At 32.8% G+C, this 22,864-nt stretch overlaps 3 protein-coding genes across 3 annotated transcripts; all 3 read left to right on the forward strand.

The window, feature by feature from the left end:
- The first annotated feature begins 829 nt into the window (after positions 1 to 829).
- LOC120192902 (peptidyl-prolyl cis-trans isomerase FKBP16-4, chloroplastic-like) lies at positions 830 to 1,610 on the forward strand. Its single transcript, XM_039195589.1, has 5 exons — positions 830 to 918; positions 988 to 1,131; positions 1,222 to 1,277; positions 1,353 to 1,408; positions 1,541 to 1,610. The coding sequence occupies exons 1-5, from the start codon at positions 840 to 842 to the stop codon at positions 1,608 to 1,610; spliced, it is 405 nt and encodes a 134-aa protein (XP_039051520.1). The 5' UTR covers positions 830 to 839.
- Positions 1,611 to 19,438: 17,828 nt separating this feature from the next.
- On the forward strand, positions 19,439 to 20,328 carry LOC120192903 (receptor-like protein 19). Its single transcript, XM_039195590.1, has 3 exons — positions 19,439 to 19,460; positions 19,813 to 19,971; positions 20,045 to 20,328. The coding sequence occupies exons 1-3, from the start codon at positions 19,439 to 19,441 to the stop codon at positions 20,326 to 20,328; spliced, it is 465 nt and encodes a 154-aa protein (XP_039051521.1).
- Positions 20,329 to 20,593: 265 nt separating this feature from the next.
- On the forward strand, positions 20,594 to 21,313 carry LOC120192906. The gene is made up of 2 exons (XM_039195591.1): positions 20,594 to 20,812; positions 20,864 to 21,313. Exons 1-2 carry the CDS (start codon positions 20,594 to 20,596, stop codon positions 21,311 to 21,313), a joined length of 669 nt encoding a protein of 222 aa, XP_039051522.1.
- Positions 21,314 to 22,864: the final 1,551 nt, after the last annotated feature.

Below are 22,864 nucleotides of genomic sequence, written 5' to 3' on the forward strand. Positions count from 1 at the left end.
CTAGATGTGCAGAAAAAAATTATTTATTTTATATTATTTTTACTGAATTATGACTTTTGTCCGTATAATATTTTCAATTTGTGCATTTGATCAATGATGTAGTAATAGAAGGATCAAGTTCATGACTTAACGTTAAATTATGAGTTTGATTCTATAAAATCTCTTTCTCTGTTCATAAAAAAAATAAGCAATTGAAAATAATAAAGTATGGATAGATTGAGAGGGGGTTGAAACAGTGATCCCAAAAAATTCTAAATTCTCATATAATTTATATATTTTCTTTATTTATAATCTATTTTGGTCCCATAAAATTTTATAAGTTTGTCCATTAATATATAATCCTGCTCCTGCGGAATGTAATTTGGTACACCGTGTCATCTGTCCTGACACGTCCAAAAAGGTCTGTGTGTGAAACTGTGCTAATATTAAATTTTCTTCCTTTCAATGGAATGGTAAACTTTGTACAGTATCCAAGACTAGTGTCAGCAACAATGAAAACCCTCCAAGGACCACACTTCTTTCTTAAATGCTTCGACTTTAATCAACTGAGACATTCAAATTCAATGCCCCCAAACGAACAACACTTACTCTCTTCAATCCTCTGCCCAAAAGTGGAGCAAATCGAGGATAGAGCTTTTGAAATCAAACAAGTTGCTTACTTCACATGGTTCCAGAACAGAACACTAAAATGCAGAAACTGGGATTTAAATTTCAATAATTAAAGTCTTAATCCACAATTTTAAATATCTGGATGGTATTGAACATTTCATCTTCTCTCTTTAATGACCAAAGAAATATCCAATGAGTTTCACTCTTTTCTTTTACTCCTTGTACTGTCAATGGAACTGTCCTCCTTCCCTTACCATCAAAACACCTTAACTCTCCTCCACAACCCTTTCTTCTCACTTCCCTTTTCAGGTAAATCTTCTTGAAATAAGATGAATATGCATCATATTCAATTGTTCTTTACAATTGTTTGAATCTCAGGGAAGAGACTACCAAAGAGGAAACCATTTGTTTTGCTATGTGAAGGCACACTGTCATTTTCTGATGATAATAACTCAAAGCCTGCAATTCTTTGTTTGCAGCAGGAGGGGAAAAGGGCATTGCTTGCTTCTCTCCTCATAGCTGGTTAGCGATTTAATTTCAACTCTCATAATCAATTAACTTTCATGGTGTTTTGGTTTAAATGTTCTGATGAACTTTGTTTGACTGATTCAGTTGCTGCAATGTATGTCTCTGATGTGGCCGAGGTGGTTAGCACGAGTAGAAGAGCTGTAAATATCACCTTTTTAGTAATCTCTGGTCCTTGCAATGCATAATTCATGCAATTTTAATATTGATTCTTGCAGCTCAGAGGAGCTAAAATACCTGAGATTGAATTCACAACTCTTCCCAATGGGCTCAAGTTTGTGCCTCTTATACATCATACATTTACCTATTTATTTCTTTGGCTTATAGAAGAAAACAGTAAAAGAACATGTTGGATTTCCTTTGTATGTTCTACAATGGAAGTGATTATTCAAATTTTGACATTCAGGTACTATGATTTGAAGGTCGGCAGTGGACTTAAGGTTGTTAGGGGATCTCGAGTTGCAGTACCGTTGTGAATTAGTTAGTTTTCATTAGAATACTCTGTGATGTGTGCTTTATGATCTCAGTTTTCATTTTACTATCTACTGGAACGATGAACTGTGAATGCCGATTAGTTAATTATCATTAAAGTTGGTAAACTTCCACAAGGTTAGACCGGTGACGATCTGATGCTGTAAAGATCTTACTTAGTATTTGATGAAAGCTAAAGTGATAGAATCAGATAGGAGAGAATCTCAAATATACTTAAAACATAAATATCACCCTCGATAAATCTGAAAACGTTCTGTTAACTGTGTTTGATCGTCCCGTAAGTATGAATATAATCGATGCAGTATGGTTGTTTTTTTGTCGATTCACTATGTTGCCAAATGTACACAAGTCGACTAGCAGGTGTCGGAGGGGGGACGGTAAGAGCAAGATGTTTCATAGCCTTTCCCTTTCTCATACCTTATAACCAGAATTGTTGTAATATTCTATTGATCCGCTTGGAGACTGCCAGAAGATCAAACAGGGATTTTGTTTCTCAAGTCTGCATGATCCAATGTTTTGATTGCTAACCTGATGCACAAACTGTAACTCAATTTCAGAAATCCACACAGAGCTTTTAAGATTAAAGTTCTTAATGTTAAGCGATACATGGTCTGAATGAGGCTAAAGCTTTCTTCTACCGCAAACTCTGTCTCGCAGTGCAGTTAACACAACTGGTCAGACTGATATGTTTGAACTCATGCAGCCTTATGGATTTGATATCGGCCAATCTGAAAGAGGAAATGTGCTCAAGGGATTGGATCTTGGTGTCAAAGGAATGCGGGTCGGAGGGCAGGTGAGACCTGTTTATAGCATGGCATTTCCTCAATGTTTCTTGTGCGTGCATGCATGCAAACAATACACATACCATTTCCTCAATGTTTCTTGTGTATCCATACTCATATACATATACCATTTCCTCAGTGTTTAAGCAATATGTTGTTTGCAGCGACTGCTGATAGTTCCTCCAGAGCTAGCATATGGAAAAAAGGAGTCCAGGAAATCCCTCCAAATGCAGCAATTGAGTCAAAAGTCATCTGTTTCTGAAATATTAGTATTGTCCCCTCATTTTCTGCATCTTTCTCTAACCTGCAGTTGGATGCTGAGCTATTGTCCATCAAACAAGCCCCATTTGGATAAAGCAATTATGCATACTTTTGTAGCTTTTGTGTATGGCTGTTCGGTTTAAACCATGGATTTTTGGTGCAGAATTCCTGTTAAAGTTATTGAAGGTTGATTCAATGGAACAAAAGCAGAAATTTTTTGATAAGTAGAAAACTACTCTCAGCTTTAAATAAAATAACATTCATTTTATAATATTATTTTTTACTTGTTTATATAAAAAAAATAAAAGCATCTTTATAATAATATTAAATATCTTTTAAAGTATAAGTAATTTGATTAAGTCCTTGCTCAAACAGATGGCTCAATATATGCTCTGTGCTGCTTTGTTTTGTGCCACCTTCCTACACGTACAATTGCTTAAACAGCTTCCCTGTTGCCTGCTTAGAAAAATCTGAATTTTATATATTTTAAAATCAGGAGTTGCTTAAACTAGAAATCAACTTTCATCTTCCGACAATCCCATGGCCACACACGCTATTTCAACGAGGATTAAAACGCTATTAAGCCCATCTCCAATGTTTATCTCTACTCTAGCGCATCTCTACCTTTACTCTAGAGATGAAACAGTAATTCATCTCCAACAGTAATTCATCTCCAACATTATTTTTACATTGCCACAAACTCTATTTTATTATCAAAATTTAACTATTATAATATTAATTTTACAAATATAAAATAAAACATATACATTTCTAATAATATCTATTTGAATTTTAAAAAATCAGAAAAATACAAAAAATCAGAAAAAATAAAAAAAAAGAAAAATTACAAAAATAATTAGTATGTTTTTATATCTAATTTCAATGTATTTTTATCTATCTTTTAATTTAATTTATTTAAATTAAAAAAAAACGAAAATTGTAGCGCATGCTATAGTACCGCACCAGATGTGGCACGAACTTTAGCGCTTCTCCAGTGTAGAGATGAATATGGCGATGGGCTGGATGGGGTTTTTTCTCCACAGTGGAGATATTCTCCAATTGTGGAGAAGCATTGGAGATGCCCTAAACGGTTGTTTTAATATACGATTAAAAAAGATATTATCAAAAATATTATTATTTTTTAATATTTTTTATAAAACACTACTTAAAGCATTATTTTTTCTATTGAAAATGTTAATATTGACGTTACCTAAAATGCTTAACATTTCCTGTAAAGAGTTAACTAAACTATTATTTTTTTCTACCAGAAATGTTAATATTAAGTTTTACCAGAAATTAGTAATCGAAAATAAATTTTTCGTTAAAAAAATAATATTTTAAGTAACATTTTATCAAAAATATAAAAAAATAATAACATTTCAGTAAAATATTTTTTAACCAACATAACTATCCTATTTCAACGCATCATCATTTATGGCGTCCATCTTCAACAAACACATGCTTTCTCCCCTTTCTTTTGTCCTTTTTATTACATATTTTTTGTGCTGTCTATTCTACCTCTTTACCCTTAAACTGTATATTTGTCAACATAGCAGTAATTAAGTAATTGATACAGTAAAGGCGGATGTTAATTTTATTGCATGATTTTCCAGTGGAGCTAGTAAGCATAGTGAGGCCATTATAATTTGTTGGGGGGGGGGGGGGCTCCAAACAAAAGTTACAGCTAAATACCCCCGGCCCCAATGAGGTGGGTTCGGTTCAATCGGATGGAAAGGGTTGCTTTTGATGTGATAAAAGGGTCCAATTGAGTCCCATCATTTCCAAGATGTGAACTACAATGTTGGTTTCTCAGACTAACTAATTATTACTGTCAACTCAATAGTTAGACTGTACATGTCCAGTCATCATATAGACATATTATATATGCTTTCCAACAATACTTTTTTATACTAAACCACATCTATATTCATCAAACTATTATCCCTTTTTTTTTATTTTTGTCACCAACTTTTTTTTAACAAAAGTGTTAGTAACATTATTTTTTCTTAAGTCTCATATGCTATTATTAATGAATATCACTATCTTATTGGTGGAACAAAATTAAAAAGAAATAGCCATAGCTGCTGTGTAATAGAATCTAACCTTAGACCCTTGCAAGATGTAATAGCACTTAACCATTGAATTAGGGTAGAAATTTGTTAAAATATCATTAAAAGTTATATTTAAGCTATATTACGTGACCATCAAAAAAACCTAAAACTTTATTAGAATCCTGCCAAAACTAATATCTAAGTTAAAATATTTGATATCTGGCTGCTTAGTGATATCATATACTATTGCTATTTATCACTTGATTGTTAGGTGATACCATGTAATGTATTTGTTGTTGATATGATTGTGTGGATAGAGTCATTAATTAACTAGATTTATGATTGAAAATACTCTTGAGTAGTTTGCTAAATGAACGAGGATAAGCATGATATTTGTGGAGCGGTGATGACATAAGTTTAGACCAATTAGTTTTTGTTTGCACGTGCTATAAGAGTAGATAAAATAATCCATAATTTTATATGAAAATGAGAAGATTAATTAATTAAAAAATAATATAATTCAAATTACAAAGAAATGGGGAAGAGAAGGAAAAGTTAGTGGTCGACGAATAATTCAAGATTAGTATCGTTACCGGTGATGAAAAAATATAAAAAAAAAGAAAGAAGTGTCACAAAAGAGAGAGAGAGAGAGAGAGAACAACTAGGGTTTAGTATTTACAATAATCCCAAAGTGTAACAGTTTAGTAAAGTAATGCCTCAGATGTAAAAGAGCCAAATTCAAAACTAAAACCCCACTATGCCTCTTAAAAAATATCTCATTAGATCCTGATTCTTGACAAAACCAAAATTTATAACAAAAGTGATCGATATATATAAGAAACAAAATAAGTGGTAGATGTCAAAGTCCAAAGAGAACATAACAAAAAATCAATACTTGATTGATATAATTGTCAAATTCAGATAACCAAAGGCGAAAATGAACCAATAAATTAAACAAAATGATAGAACAAAATATGAACTTCTAAATAACATTAAAAAATGGTTCTTTTTCATGGTTTTCTTAAAATGGTTCCAATTTCCAAGTGGTCCTCTAAACTATCACAAGTTAAGATAAATTTATTAATCATATGAAAATATAATAAATTTTAGGGTAAATTTCATATTTAGTCATCCAATTATTTGTGCAATCCTGTTTTAGCCACCAAAATTAATTAAAATCATCCTTATAATTACAATTTAATTAATAAGTTCTGAATGTATAATACCCCAAATTTTGATTAGTGAACCAAATTTAAGTTTTGAAAGTTTAGTAGCCAAATTATAAAATTGGGAAACGTTCATGGACCTAAATGGTAATTTTCCCAAAATAATTTATATTCCATAAATAGATAGTTTACTTTTGAGAGTGAGATTTTTATTGAAATCAGATTCTTGATCCAGAATTTATGTTGAAAACTAGAAAGGGTTAAGGTCCAATAAGAAATCGGTAAATCGGATCGGATAGAAATTTCGGGAAAAATTGAAAGATGATAAATTAGGATTAAAAATAGTATTTACACATGTTAAAATAATGGAAAACAATATGGATCATGGGATTTGAAGATTTATTTCCATGTTTAATTTGGACCACTAGATCAAAGTGGCAAGATTGTAATTTTTGGAAAGTTTTTGGTAAAATTGGAAAAGGGTAAAATATTTTATTCATATTTGAATTTGGAGAGATGATAAGGTTATGTGGCTTGGTATTATTTTAAATATAAAGTTTCATTAATGATTAAATGAATTTTTAATTCATTTAAGCTTAATATAAGGTAAATTAACATGAAATTCATGAGAAATTTCATGAAACTTGGGCCATTTTTCAGCAACCGAGCCGTGTACCCCTAGCAAGGTAATAGAAAATTTCTTTCTCATTTTTGAGCAATTTCCTTTGGATTTTGGATAATGTTGTGAAATAGAAAATTGTTCTATTCGAAAAACGCTATCATTCGGTACCATTATTGCTTGCTAATTTGGCTTATGTTGAAAGATCCCAAATTTTAGGGTTTGTGATCACATTAGGGTTTATGGAATTAATGAAGGATTTTTATGTGTTTGAGGCTGTAGAATCAATTCCAAGCATGATTTATGATTAAATCAACTATACATGCCTATATAAGCTATGGGTGATTTCAGCTTAACCCTAATCTTGGAGGAAGTTTATGTTATGATGAAATTTTATTAGGGCTTTAATTGTAGAGATTGTATAAGGTTGAATTGAGGTTGATTTCATGCTTGAATCGAATCAAAATCGAGAAAAATCATGAAAATCTTAGTCTTGGGTACATAAACCATTCGGCCTTGAGGAAGATGATGGGATTTTTTTTGAAAATTTTCATATGGCTTAGAAATGATATTAGAAAGGTTCTACAAGTCTTAGAATTTTTTTTCGATCAATATGTAATTTTGTGAAAGTTAGGGAACCAAATCGATAATTATGAAAAAAGTTGTGGGTTTTTGTATAATTATTATACTATGCTAGAAATTACTATTTGGGGACTGAAATTGAAGTTAGAATGTGAAATTTAGCCATTTGGAAAGTTGACAAAGTTTGAGTGCTAAATGGTAAACATTAAGAAAGTAGTGGATTAAATGGTAAATATGGCATTGTTGAGGTATTTGGGCTGAAAGTTTACTACTGGAAAATTATTGGGCTTATTTGGGCCTTGAATTGAAGAATTAATGACAAGAGCCCAATATGAATAAAAAGGAAAAGTTAAGATGAATTTTAGAAGAATTCGAAAATAATAGTACTTTTGGAGCATTATTATTAAGTATAAAATTTTAGTAAGAATATTAACATGTATTTTATATTTTTATATGCTTTGTATGGATGCTCGTTTAGATCGTGATCGAACTCGTGATACGAGCAAAGTAAAAGGCAAAGAAAAAATTCAAGAATAATCGGATTCAATAGTAAGGCATAATAGTGAGGCATGCCAGGTGAGTGCATTTATTATGTACTTATATGATATGAGGAAGACTTGCGATGAGTCAACATCGAGTATTTTTAATTTAAATATGTTTTAACACATTTTGAAATATTTTCATAAAGTTTATGAAAATGATTTTACGAATGCTTTTAGGGTATGACTACCCTAAAACGAATGGATGTGTTTCACAAAAATTATTATTTATTGATGGTTTGAAATAAATGTTTAACTTGCGAATTGGATTTTAAAGCCTATTGTATGTACATGGAGAGTCATAGGTGCAATAGTAATACCATAAATAAGGTGGTATTGTAGTAGTACTTTGTGCACTATAGCACTATGTATGTAATTGGCATACATGGTGTGTGATAGATATATATCGATTTTGTTTAATGCATTATTGCATTTTCGTACAAGTACTTTGTGTACTTGGAGTAGTACTTTGTGTACTATGACACTTTGTGTGCAAGGATGGTAATAGTATAGGATTACTAGTTCGGAAATGGTTAGTATAGTGTTGTTGTGTACCACAGTACCTATATGTTATTGCGACACTTAGGTGCTTATTGTGTATCATGCATTCTCATTTGACATATATTGGGATGTGATTGGATATTTTGGAATATATTGATTGATAAGTTTTGAGTTAATCGATCGACAAATATGGCCAAGAGGGGGCTGAATTGGCAATTAAAATTTCGGTGGAAGCTTTTGCAGAAAATTGAAAAAGATTGCACATCGATTTATAGTGGTTCGACTTTCTCAACCAAAGTCTACGTCCACTACGTTAGCTATCCACACTAAGGATTTTCCACAAATTCACTAATTTGTCTTTCTTTTGAGGACAAAGAGTAACCTTACAAGTCCCTCAAGAATTATACCCCAAATTCTTGAGAACACTCTCTCCCAAAGAGAACAATACAAATTTTGCAAACTTACAAGAAAATCCTCACAAGGCAAGATGTTTGCACAATTCTAGAACAGAGAAAGAACACTCAAGAATAATACAATTGAGCACAATAAGTGTTCTTGAAAGCAATAGATGAATAATGAAATTTTGTCTTGAAATTGCTCAAACTTGAGGTTTGATGCTTTCTCTTTGATTCTCTCTTGATTCTTATTGATTGTTGTTTTCTTGTTGTTGATCAATGGCTTCTAAGCTTGTTTAAATACTCCTTCAATTGATTCTGAACGTTGGGGATGATTAGTGGAGTCAATGGAGCTGTTTAAGTGTGAAAACAATTAATAAAACAGTTGGGAGCGTCTGATGCATCGATGCATAAGGCTAGTGCATTGGTACACTATGTGTAAAATTCAAATATTTCGACCGTTAGACCCTTAGTGCATCGGTGCACTAAGAGTGCAACGGTGCATAAAATGCATTCAATGTTTTCATAAAACCTGAGTGCATTGATGCCTGGTAGTGCATTGATGCATAAAATGCATTCAATATGGTGAGTGCATTGATGCATCAATGAGTGCATCCGTGCATCCCTTCTTAATTTTGATTTTTGGCTCGTTTTTTGTTCGAAATACTTTGTGAAAATTGTTTCAAAAATATCGTAAGTATAAAACACCATTTTACACATTAGTAAGGATTGAAATTGAACTTTAAAAGACTTGGAGTAATATTTTGATATTCGAGTAATTAAATCGAATATACTTAGAAAATCATTTGTAAAATCTTAAAATTCATTTAACTTAATTTGTTATATCGACACATCAAAATGTTTTCAACAATCTCCCTCTTTTTGATATAACAAAACATTTTAGTAATTTTAAGATTTTCTAATAAATTTTGAAATCAAGTTTGAAAAATTACTCCCCCTTACTTTAACACTTCTCCCCTTTTTGTTAAATCAAAAAGACTTTAAAACGCTGTAAATATGGTTTTGAAAAAACATAGCCAATTGATTATAAATAAATATATCTTAAGCTGCTAAGATCAAAGATTAAGAGAAAGGTTAGCCATTAGTTTCATAATTCAATATTCATAATCAAATGTGAAATGACATAATTGGTCATAATGCAACTAATATGTAAATGATGCAAAAATTAATAAACATTAAGCTAAAAAAGAAAGTTAAAAATAAACCAAATATATATATATAACAAGTTCAAACATCCAATCATCCAAATCATAAATCTAAACAAATTAAAACATTGAACAACCAAAGTAAAACAATCCAAAAGCATTTCAAATGTTTAAAACAATAAGATCTAAGTTTTTTATCCAATAAAGCTAAGCAAGAAACAAGATCTAATCATCCATCGATGGATCAGGAGGAGATAAATGTGTCCAAATATTGGTCAGATCACGTGAAAGAGTATCGACCCTCTCGTCCAAAGTGTCGAAACGACGGTTCATCGTCTCATTGGTAGCAGTCAGATTAGAATCGATGGATGCGAGCCTCATATCAAGATTCTCCATAAATGATCGGAAGTAGGGAGGCATTTGATCTTCTTGCTGTGCTGGTTCTGGAGCAGGCTCATCGTCTGGTACGTGATCGTCAATATCTTGCATAAGCTGTTGAAGCTCGGGATCGTCGTCAGCAGTCGGTGCCGGAGGAGGAGGAGGAGGAGCACAAGAAGAGCTAGGAGTTGCTCATGAAGAACTGGCTCCCAGAGTTTGCTTATTGGGTCGAAAGACCCATTGACCAGTTTCCTCATCCTGTTTCCAATCAGCTTTCTTCAAGGAAGTGGGATTGATTTGATTTTGAAGAGGGATTGGATTGTTGGTAGAAACTCTAAGACCAAGTTTGATAAAAATATTACTAAGTAGACATCCATAAACTAAAGTTTCGACATGTTTAGAAGGGACAATATTTATGGTATCTACTAGTTCACTAAAAATGATTTGTGGTAAATTTATCTTTCTATTATGTTGGATACAATGCAACCACCATAAATCCCTGACACGAAGAGTGGAGTACCTACATCCGGATGGTTGAAACCACCAAGAGATCATTAAATGTAGAAAATGATCGTGATGTGTACGTAAGGTACTAACACTAGCATTAGGAAGATAGGGATATGCCACAGTTTCTTTCTCATTGTATAAACCATTGTTATCTAGCCCAAATTGTTTAGCTATAGTCTTGGAGTCAATATAAATATATTGTCCTAAAAGGTAGGATCTAATTCCTATAGTCCTACATTGACTCTCGTTTTGAATACATGCTGCATTAGAGTAAAAAATGCGGACCAGCTGATAATAGACAATAGGTTTAAGGTGAAACAGTTTATCAAACTTCCAGGACTTGAGAGTTGGTAGGTATTGAAAGTTGATATTTACCATGGCTTGAATAGAGGGAAACATTCTTCCCAGATTTAGTAATATTGGAAGGAATCCATGTACCTATGGTAGAGTTCTTCTCTACGACGCTCAGGCATATTAAAACATGAGTTTAGAATGGTCATATTGGGATCGTTTGAATTTGGAGCTTGAGGAGGAATAGGATTAAGAGGTCGGTTAGAACGACTAGAAGAAGTCCTAGGGTGTTTAAGGTTTGACATGGTTTAAGAAATCAGAATTAGGAATGTAACCTGCAATTTTGAAACACATGTATGCACAATAATCAATCCCAAAACTCATTTGAGTCCCCAATAATTCAAGGTTCTCTAAATCAAATTCTAATGGGCATGTTTTTGAAAACTATTTGAAAATAACATTGGATTATCATAATACATATAGTTTTCATGAAAACAATACAATTAAATAAAAAACATCAATAATTTTCAAAAATAATTTTTTTTATATTATTTCAAAAATTCAAAAAAAATAATGTTGAAAAATTGTTTGTTTTTGACGAAATTGATTGTAAAATCTAGTTTAAAATCATACTATAATCAATGCTTGATATAATATTCATCCTAGAACTAATCTAAACTAGTTATACAATCAAAATAGAGGTTTTTGGAAAAATACCTTGAAAAATTCGGATTTAGTGGAATGCTATGATGTTTTGCACGATTTAATGATGTCAGCAGGATTTAGAGATGTAGTATGAATGATTTTCGATCAAAAACGAAGGTTTTAGAGAAATTTTTGAGAGTGAGGAGAGGGAAAGGAGCGGCAGCCGTGAGAGAGTTTAAGAGAGTTTTGAGAAAATGAAGAAAAGCAGGGTTTTTATCCAAAAACCCGACGGATGCATCGATGCACATTCAAGGCGTGCATCAGTGCATCTTCATGATGTATCGATGCACATTCAAAGGGATGCATCGATGCACTTTCATAGTGTATCGATGCATTATGCACAAAAATGTCAACAATCTGTTTTAAACACTCAAAATGCTAAATTAATTAACTCTAGTGGTATTGGCAACTCATATATTGAAAATTAATCATGTTCAATCAATCAATTTTACCCTTATACTACATTTGAACATAAAATTAATTTTCACTAAGAATCATAAACTCCCCCTAACTAATAGCAAAGAATGCAATAAAAAATTATTATTATTATAAGCATTTTTCATTTATTCTTAAAAGTGCTAAAAATAATTTAAACACTAAGTGAAGATAGGTCGGTTAAACCTAATTCTCTCCTAAGTGTCCAAAATATCTTTTTGTCTAAAATTTTTGTAAAGATATCCGCTAATTTGTGCAAAGTATCAACAAATTCTAGAACTACATCTTCCTTAGTGACATGGTCTCTAATGAAGTGATGTCTAATTTAAATGTGTTTAGTTCTAGTGTGTTGGATGGGATTTTTAGTGAGACAAATAGCACTAGTATTGTCACACTTGATAAGAATGGTACATACTTCAATTCCATAATCAAAAAGTTGTTGTTTCATCCATAAAACTTGTGCACAACAACTATCGGCTGAAATGTATTCCGCTTCATTGGTAGATAATGCAACACAATTTTGTTTCTTTGAAAACCAAGAAATCAACATATTTCCAAGGAATTGGAAAGTACCAGAGGTGCTTTTCCTATCTAATTTTCATCCTCTGTAATCCGCATCAGAAAAAGCATGCAAGCTAAAGCTAAAGTCTTTAGGATACCAAAGTCCTAAACTAGGAGTGTCCTTAAGGTATCTAAAGATTCTCTTAATAGCTAGTAAATGTGATTCCTTAGGACATGATTGAAATCTAGCAAATAAGCAAACACTAAACATAATGTCCGGTCCTACTTGCGTTAAATAAAGCAAAGAGTCAATCATTGACCTATGTAGTTTAACATCCACACATTTACCTTCTTCATCTTTGTCAAGCTTTGTAAATGAGCTCATTGAAGTGTCATGAAGTTTCCCATTTTCCAGTCCAAACTTCTTGAGCATATCTTTGACGTACTTAGCTTGATTGATGAAGATGTCATCTTTTCTTTGCTTGATTTGGAGTCCCAAGAAAAATGAGAGCTCCCCCATCATGCTCATCTCAAATTCACTTTGCATTAGCTTAGAAAATTCTTGGAAAAGAACATCATTAGTAGAACCAAATATTATATCATCAACATAAATTTGAACTACTAATAAATATTTACCTTTATGCTTTAAAAACAATGTAGTGTCAACCTCCCCTTTTGAAAAACCTTTTTCAATTAAAAAGTTTGACAATCTTTCATACCAAGCTCTAGGAGCTTGTTTTAAACCATAAAGTGCTTTTGTCAATTTAAGAACATGATTTGGAAATTTTGAATCTTCAAAACCAGGAGGTTGTTCCACATACACTTCTTCTTTTATAAAACCATTTAAAAATGTACTTTTAACATCCATTTGATATAGTTTAAATTCATTGAAACATGCAAATGCTAATAACATTCTAATTGTTTTCATCCTAGCTACGGTAGCGTATGTTTCATCATAGTCTATGCCCTCTTCTTGAGTGTACCCTTAAGCAACAAGTCTAGTCTTGTTTCTCACTATATTGCCACTTTCATCAAGCTTATTTCTAAATACCCATCTAGTACCTACAGTAGATTTATTACTAGGCCTTTCAACTAATGTCCACACTTTACTTCTCTCAAATTGATTTAACTCTTATTGCATAGCCATAATCCATTGTTCATTATTTAATGATTCTTTAATATTTTTAGGCTTTATGCATGAGATAAATGCAACATAATTACAAATATTTCTAAGAGAAGATCGAGTTGTTACCCCTTTGGATGGATCACCTATTATTTCACCATTCTTGATATAGTTATACTTTCTTGGGTAAGATAATTCCCTTTCTTCAATGGTTGGATTCTCGAGGGGATCATGAATTTCTTTATCTTTTGTTTCTTCTTTTGATGATGGTTCTCCAACATCATTTCTAACGTCATTTTCTTATATAATACCTACATCATCATCAACACAAGAATCCTTCATCAGAAGAGGATTATCATCGAAAACAACATGTATATACTCTTCTACAACTAAAGTTCTTTTATTAAATACTCGATAAGCTTTAGAATTTAAGGAATAACCCATAAAAATTCCTTCATCACTTTTCCGTTGTTTAAAATAAAACATTTACATCCGCCCAAAAATTTTCTTTACCGTTGTTTAAAATAAAACATTTACATCCAAACGGATGAAAATAGCTAATGTTTGGATTTTTATTTTTAAAAAGTTCATATGGAGTTTTCTTCAAAATAGGCCTAATCAGTACTCGATTAATAACATAACAAGCGGTATTGCTGGCTTCCGTCCAAAAATATTTTGGCAAATTGTTTTCACAAAGCATGGTTCTAGCCATTTCTTCTAAAGTTTGATTTTTCCTCTCAACAACTCCATTTTATTGAGGGGTTCTAGATGCTAAAAAATTATGGCTAATACCATTAGAATTAAAAAATTCAGTAAATCCAAGATTTTCAAATTCAGTTCCATGATCATTCCTAACACTAGTTATAGAGTAACATTTTTCCTTTTGGATTACTTTTGAAAATGTGATGAATTTTTCAAATGCTTCATCTTTAGTACTTAAGAATAGAACCTAAGTATATCTAGAATAGTTATCTACCAATACAAATGCATATTGTTTTTCACCCAAGCTAGTAGTTCTAGATGGCCCAAAAAGATCTAAATGGATTAATTGTAATACTCTACTAGTGGATACATCATTAATGGATTTAAAAGAAATTCTCTTTTGTTTTCCTTTAGCACAAGCATCACATATTTTTTCATTATCAAATTTAAGCTTAGACAACCCTCGAACTAAATCTCCTCGAATTAGTCGTTGCAAAACACTCATACTAGCATGTCCTAGTCTCCTATGCCATAACCAACTATCATGCTCATCCTTAGCAACTAGGCATAAATAAGTCATATCTATGGAATCTAAATGCACCATGTAAATGTTTCATATTCTATGACCAACAAGCATAATCTGATTAGATGCAATGTCAATAACTTTACAACCATTAGTTTAAAACATGACATTGAATCCCTTATCACATAATTGACTAATACTCAAAAGATTATGCTTTAATCCATTCACATATAAAACATTTTTAATTTGTATGGAAGAGGTATTACCTATTATACATATACCTTCAATATGATCTTTTGAATTATCACCAAAAGTCACTTCTCCTCCATTTTTGGTGTTAAGCTCTATGAACAGGCTTTTGTCTCCAGTCATGTGTCTTGAGCATCCACTATCAAGGTACCATGAGTTTGAATTTGTTTCTCGTGCCTTGTAGCAATGCTCTTTTCCCTACAAACATAGATTAATTTTTTATTTTTGGTACCCAAATTCTTTTGGGTCCATATTCATTAGTTTCCAAAATCCTAGTTCCCTTAGGTATCCATTTGTGTAGGATATCCTTATCTTTAGTAGTAATGAGTTCTTTAGGAATCCATATACTTCTAATTATTTTTCCATTAGAGGTTTTTTGGGGACCTCTATGATTGTTGTTTTTAAAACTTTTTCTAACAAAGTTGATTTTTGAATTTTCTCCATTTTTAAAACGTTTTGTTCCAACTTTATCAAAAGAAACTTTAAGATCATCAATTTTCTTTTGATGATCATCATTGACCTTTGAAAATAAATTATGCAAATCATAGTTTTTCTTTTCAAACTCTTCTAGTTTGATTTGCAAATTTTTTATTTTACTTTCAAGATCATTGTTGGTCTTGGATATGAGATTATTTTCATTTTTCAATTTTGAAATATCATTTTTATATTTTAAAAACAATTTCTCATAATCCAAAGCCAACCCATTATATTCCTCTAATATCTCATCATAAGTTTAATCATCTAAATCAAATGAGATAGAGGTTACCTGAGAATCTTCCTCGAATGCCATCAAGAACAAGTTTGTTACTTCTTGTTCCTTTTCATCGGAACATTCTTCATCGCTCCATGTAGCCATGTGAGCCTTGTGCTTATTCTTTGATTGACCCTTTCTCTTCAATTGTGGGCAATCATATTTGACATGCCCCGGTTTCTTACATTCATAGTAAATGATCGGGTCATTCTCTTTTGGTTAATTTTTGAAGCCTTCATTTCGTTTGAATTTTCTTTCTCGGTTAGGCCTCATCATTTTTTTGAACCGTTTGGAAAACAATGCCATTTCCCCGTCATCGTCATCATCATCCAAATCACTCTTATCTTTTGTTGATTTGAGAGCAACTCCCACATTCTTCTTCTTCTCCGTCACATTCTTTGGCTCATCTTTTTTCTCAAGGTCTTCCTCTTCTTTAAGCATCATTTCATGTGTGAGGAGAGAGCCAATAAGTTCATCGAGGGTCAAGGATTTTAAGTTCTTAGCCTCGATGATCGTCATCTTCTTTGATTGCCAAGCTTTTGGAAGAGAGTAAACTAACTTCCTTACAAGCTTGTCATTTGGAATAATTTCTCCATATAATTTGAGACTATTCATAATTGTGGAGAATCTATCTGTCATAGCTTTGACATCTTCATTTGGTTTCATCTTGAAATTTTCATAGCTATGAGTTAGAAGACTAATTTTAGATTCTTTTACCTCGTTTGTTCCTTCATGAGTGACTTGTAGTTTTTCCCATATCTCCTTGGCGGTTGTGCAAGATGAAACTCTCCCGTATTCATCCAGTCCAAGAGCACAAAAGATAATATGGATAGCTTTGGAGTTGAGCTGGAACATTCTTGTCTCTCATTCACTCCATAATCTTGGATGAGTGGAAGGTTTGATGTATCAGTCTTCTATGATATTCCATGCTCCCATGTCACTTGCTTGAATGAAATACATTATTCTATTCTTCCAATAGGCATAATTAGCTCCATTGAAGAAATGAGGCTTATTGACGGGCAGTGAATCAAGACCGAAGTCGGAGTTTGAAGTAAAGGCCATTGATGACTTGATTATCGATGTAACTCTTCCCGAATCAACTCAAGAGGTGATTAAACCTTCAAATGAGTGAGGCTCTGATACCAATTATTCAGTTAATCGATCGACGAATATGGCCAAGAGGGGGTAAATTGGCAATTAAAATTTCGGTGGAAGCTTTTGCAGAAAATTGAAAAAGATTGCACATTAATTTATAGTGGTTCGACTTTCTCAACCAAAGTCTACGTCCACTACCTTAGCTATCCACACTAAGGATTTTCCACAAATTCACTAATTTGTATTTCTTTTGAGGACAAAGAGTAACCTTACAAATCCCTCAAGAATTATACCCCAAATTCTTGAGAACACTCTCTCCCAAAGAGAAAAATACAAATTTTGCAAACTTACAAGAAAATTCTCATAAGGCAAGATGTTTGCACAATTCTAGAACAAAGAAAGAACACTCAAGAATAATACAATTGAACAAAATAAGTTTTCTTGAAAGTAATAGATGAATAATGAAATTTTGGCTTGAAATTGCTCAAACTTTAGGTTTGATGCTTTCTCTTTGATTCTCTCTTGATTCTTATTGATTGTTGTTTTCTTGTTGTTGATAAATGGCTTCTAAGCTTGTTTAAATACTCCTTCAATTTATTCTAAACGTTGGGAATGATTAGTGGAGTCAATGGAGCCGTTTAAGTGTGAAAATAATTAATAAAACAGTTGGGAGCGTCTAGTGCATCGATGCATAAGGCTAGTGCATCAGTACACTATGTGTAAAATTCAAATATTTCGACCATTGGACCCTTAGTGCATCGGTGCACTAAGAGTGAATTGATGCATAAAATGAATTCGATGTTTTTAAAAAGCCTGAGTGCATCGATGCATAAAATGCATTCGATGTTTTTAAACAGGCCTGAGTGCATCGATGCATAAAATGCATTCGATGTTTTCATAAAACATGAGTGCATCGATGCATGGTAGTGCATCGATGCATAAAATGTATTCGATGTTTTTAAACAGGCCTGAGTGCATCGATGAATGGTCTGTGTATCGATGCATAAAATGCATTCTATGTTTTCATAAAACCTGAGTGCATCGATGCATGGTAGTGTATCGATGCATAAAATGCATTCGATATGGTGAGTGCATCTATGCATCAATGAGTGCATCGGTGCATCCCTTCTCAATTTTGATTTTTACCTCGTTTTTGGTTCGAAATATTTTGTGAAAATTGTTTCAAAAATATTTTAAGTATAAAACACCATTTTAAACATTAGTAAGGATTGAAATTGAACTTTGAAAGACTTGGAGTAATATTTTGATATTCGAGTAATTAAATCGAATATACTTAAAAAATCATTTGTAAAATCTTAAAATTCATTTAACTTAATTTGTTATATCGAAACATCCAAATTTTTTCAACAATAAGTATGCTAGGCATACGAAATACTGTTTCGCAGGCTATTTGATAGAAACTTGACTTGTCAAGTCAGTTTTGAGTGTTTATATATTATATGGTTTCAAATCGTATTTGATCTTTATCGATATACCTATGTTTTTAATTTACTTACTTACTTTATTATGCCTCACTAAGTGAATACTTGGCATGTGATGATTTTCACGCGTAGGTAATAGTGTACGACCGGAGTGAGGAGTGCAGCTGATATCATATGTCAAGAATTGCCTCATCAGTAACAATATAACATCTCTAGATGTTTATTTTGATATTACTAGTCGACATGTATTTAGATATGTTGTGATGCTCTGATAAGATACTTGGTATTTGGTTGTAGTATTATATTATGTTTGAACTTAAACTATTGTTTGATGGATTTTAAATGTTATTTTATATATATATATATATATTTGAAGAACGTTTTATAAACTATATTATTAAACTATTGATTTAAATAAACAAAATTTTACTAGTTTTGAATACGAAAATATTTTAAAAGTCATGTGATATATGTGACTCGTGTACGAGGACGTACACGAGAAATGAGTGTTACAGAATGCATATCCCCTTCCTCGAACGGAGGTTTCTTTTAGTAAAGAAAAGTTATATGACTTATATTTCTACTTTTTTTCGTATTTTGTTACAAATTGGAAGAAGATGATAAAATATGGACCCACAATTTTGATGAATGGGACATTACTTTATATACGTGATAGACTAATAGTAGAAGATGGCAAACAAAACGCCTTTCATTTCTTTACATCTATCTAAGCTACTAGAAACTAGAAAGTTAACAAATTATTATAAAAAGACATCTATTATTTAACTTTAATTTATTATAAACACAATATAGTCAAGGACGGCTCAAAGATTTAAGATATTTTATGTATTTTATTAAGATGAGATTCTTAATTTGTAATTTTAAAAATATATAAACTTTTTAGGGTAATCTATGTCAAATACCACTCATCTTTATACTCGGGATCGAAAATGCCACTGACGTTTCAATTTTTCCAATTTTAGCACGGACGTTTATGTTTCACTTCAATTTTGCCACTCCACCGTTAATCCGTTAACGACACGATGACATGGCATGGACGGGCCATGACGGTGATGACGTGGATGCCTTACCAAAACGACGTTGTTTCAACACAACTATTTTGATGCTCAATAAAGACAAAACGACGTCGTTTTGCTTGAAAAAAATTATTGAAATACTATGCAACTAGAGGGCTTTAAACCCCAAACACCTTGAAATTAAACTGAATGCTTAACCATTGAACTACATTATATTTTTCTGTTATGTTTTCTATAAAAGTTTTAAAATTTTAAAACTACAATTAACAAAGTTTGAACCCCAAACAAATTATTACTTAACCCCTGGCATCGAGATCTAGTACCCTTTATCTCCATCTATATTCTCTTGTTTTCATCACCATATTCTCAAAGTTGTTGCTTTTAGTAAATTTAAGAACACACCCAGCAGATGTACAAGTTCTCAAATATCTAAAAAATGGTGTGTACCCTCCTTCCATTGCTCCTGATCTTGATAGAGCTCCTGGGATTTCTCCATTGACCCATGCGACAACATCTTCACTGACCACTTCACTTGCGGCCTCAGGTGTGATACACTCCTCTCTGGTTTGCTTCGAGTTCCTGATCGTTCTCCAATTTAACACGCTTGGGTCGACTAGGTCTCTCCGGGAACTCAGTCACTGTTGAAATACCCGCTGTTCTTGGCTCACTCCCTCACCTTAAAGAACTCTACCTTGACAACAACCATATTCATGGACCAATTCCTTCAATCTTTAACAACCTAACACGCTTCAAACGACTTGAAATCCAACGAAACTACATTTTCGATGAGTTTCCTGATCTGGGTTCACTCAGAAAGATTTACTTTCTTGACGCTAGCGATAACAGCGTATTCGGCCAAGTCCCATCAATGTTTCCAGTATCTCTCATCGACTCTCAATAAGGAACAATATCCTGGACAACATCGACAATATTAGGTTCTTATAAGTTCTAGATCTCAGTCACAACATCTTATATGGTGCAATATCATCAGTTTTTTCAAGCATCGTTAAAAAATAGCAGCGAATTTCTGGGGAGATATGCCGGAGGAAGAGTATTACATGTCGCAGGGCATTCGTAACACCAAGTCTTACTTCGAGACGCCCAACGACAAACTCTTCACTCAGAGCTTCCTCCATTTGTAAAAAAAAGTGAAGGCCTCCGTCTACATGACCCACGACTACGGCTCCGACACCTCCTGGCTCTTTCAGAAGATTTGCATCAGTTTTTCCACTTGGGGTTATGCTATTTTCGCCGCCAATCTCTTCGGTCATGGAAGATTCAATGGTCTCCGTTGCTACTTAGGTACTTTCCACTGGAGTGGCCGTATTGAATCATCACCGCCATCGACATTGGAGTTCCATTGGGAAAAAGAAGACATATGTCACGTTATAGCGAAAGTTTACGACAATAACAAATGCCCCCGTCATAAATTCTAGAATACCTTTGAAAACGATGAAGATTTAACTCCACCTCCAGTTCCTCCTAACACATTAAAGAAAAAACGACGATGCAGAAAAAGGAAAACGACGCCGAAAAATTGGATGAGCACCTCGTCGGTCGAGAGCGGATTCTTTACCAGCGGAAGCTTTGAAGACTTTGGTATTAACGACAGAGAAACGGAAACCCTTGTTTCATCTTCGAGGAGCTTCTCTAATGATTCCCCCTCAGAGATGTTCAACACCAACTTAAAAATTATACTGAAAACAAAGCCTACGAGGCAAAGCAAGAAGAAACCTAAGAAAATTAAGAAGACAAGAAGGTACGCTATAAGATTTTCGTTATCGGAGAGCGAATCGCCAGCAAGGTTGTCGAGCTTCTTGCAATGGATGATACTGTGCACGGTGGATGGCAGAGTGAGGGAGAGTTTTGTGGTGGTGAAGAAATGAGAGTTTTGTGGTGGCGAATCTCTAACTTTTCTCAGGTAATACAGATGCTACGTGGATTAAATAACTTTAAAAAAGCCGTCCATGTCATCGCTGTCACGGTATTAGCATGCCATGTCATCGTGCCGTTAACGGATTAACGGCGGAGTGGAAAAATTGAAGTGAAACATAAACGTCCGTGCTAAAATTGGCAAAATTGAAACGTTAGTGGCATTTTCGATCCGAAGCATAAAGATGATTGGTATTTGACATAGATTACCCAACGTTTTAATAAACATCTTAATATAAAAATATTGTTAGATTATTCTTTTTTTATTTATTAATATGGGGTAAGTACAAGACATTATATGTTTAAAGATAACTCCAACCTTTTGACATTAAACGCTCAACACCTCCGGCATCTATGGTGTTAGAACTCAGGTCCTCAAGAAATAATAGCAATTACTTTTTTACAGAAGTCACTTGATTCATGCATTATTATATTATTTTTAAAACAATAAAATAAATTTAGAAACAATTTCTTTTTGAAAATGATGTAATATAAAATATTCTTCCAAATTGATGACATGGAATTTAAAATTAACAATCTTATACGGTCAGTCATATTATACATGTTCAAAACCGCCCTTAAATATTTCAAAGAGATAACTCATACAATATCTCCACTTGCAATAATAATAATAAAACGATTGAGACATACAAATGAGAGCGAGGTAACTTAAATTAAAAGGAATTGTCACATCCAATTTTAATTGAAAGATTAAATTATGAAATACTAAACTAATATGGTTGGTTAAGTGCTAAGCAACTTGATATTTCTTTAGCAAGGTCTCGAGCGTACGTATAAAATCTTTGTTGGGAGACTCACCCATCAAAGTTAGGTATGCGACACAGATCGATCCGAATTAGTAAAGGCAAAACCTTAGAACCAAGAGATCAATAAAAAACATTTCATTCAAAATTTAAAGGAGAGTTATGGAAATTAAGGACTTGTTTGAATTTAGAGTAAGCTTTAGAGTTTAAACTCTATGGAGATCGATGACTTTAAGCGTAATCAACCCTTTATTTTCGTATGGCTTTAAAAAGGAAAAAATAGGGTTTAAGAACCCAAATCATATAAAAGAATGATTACTTATGCCTTATTATTTAGGCTAGGGTACTATTGAGTTTTATATTATAAAACTTGACATTTATATTGGTGTTGAATCAAATTCACACTCCAAAAAAAATATCAACTTCCCTTTCATTTCAAACCAAGCCACCATAAAACTTTTTAAGCTTCATGTCATCGTCAAACTCTAATCATCTGCCACCATTCGATGGCCATAAAGTGCACCGCCCCTATCAATATGTTTGTCGCCATCTCGTGAACCTCACCAGTTGTCGTAGAGATCACTGAAAATTTACGTCGAAAAACTATAGATCCTCATTGATTTTTCAATGATTTGTTGTCATTCGATCATCCATGAGCAACACGACCAGTACCGATACATTCCCCATCATCCTCCCTGTCGATCGATGTCAAGATCATCGCCATCATCATCGATGTGTTGG

The sequence above is a fragment of the Hibiscus syriacus genome, unplaced genomic scaffold, assembly GCF_006381635.1.
Source record: "Hibiscus syriacus cultivar Baekdansim isolate YM2019G1 unplaced genomic scaffold, ASM638163v2 tig00116983_pilon, whole genome shotgun sequence".
Lineage (NCBI taxonomy): Eukaryota > Viridiplantae > Streptophyta > Magnoliopsida > Malvales > Malvaceae > Hibiscus > Hibiscus syriacus.

What these genes read in the sequence shown, in the direction of transcription:
- LOC120192903 (XM_039195590.1), top strand. Translation starts at nt 19,439, where the DNA reads ATGGCATGGACGGGCCATGACG. An exon ending in GGCATGGACGGGCCATGACG is followed by an intron (nt 19,461 to 19,812) that starts GTGATGACGTGG and finishes TGTTGCTTTTAG; the next exon opens with TAAATTTAAGAACACACCCA. An exon ending in CACTTCACTTGCGGCCTCAG is followed by an intron (nt 19,972 to 20,044) that starts GTGTGATACACT and finishes TGGGTCGACTAG; the next exon opens with GTCTCTCCGGGAACTCAGTC.
- LOC120192906 (XM_039195591.1), top strand. Translation starts at nt 20,594, where the DNA reads ATGACCCACGACTACGGCTCCGACACCTCCTGGCTCTTTCAGAAGATT. An exon ending in AAAAAGAAGACATATGTCAC is followed by an intron (nt 20,813 to 20,863) that starts GTTATAGCGAAA and finishes CATAAATTCTAG; the next exon opens with AATACCTTTGAAAACGATGA.
- LOC120192902 (XM_039195589.1), top strand. Translation starts at nt 840, where the DNA reads ATGGAACTGTCCTCCTTCCCTTACCATCAAAACACCTTAACTCTCCTC. An exon ending in TTAGCACGAGTAGAAGAGCT is followed by an intron (nt 1,278 to 1,352) that starts GTAAATATCACC and finishes TGATTCTTGCAG; the next exon opens with CTCAGAGGAGCTAAAATACC. An exon ending in ACTCTTCCCAATGGGCTCAA is followed by an intron (nt 1,409 to 1,540) that starts GTTTGTGCCTCT and finishes TTTGACATTCAG; the next exon opens with GTACTATGATTTGAAGGTCG.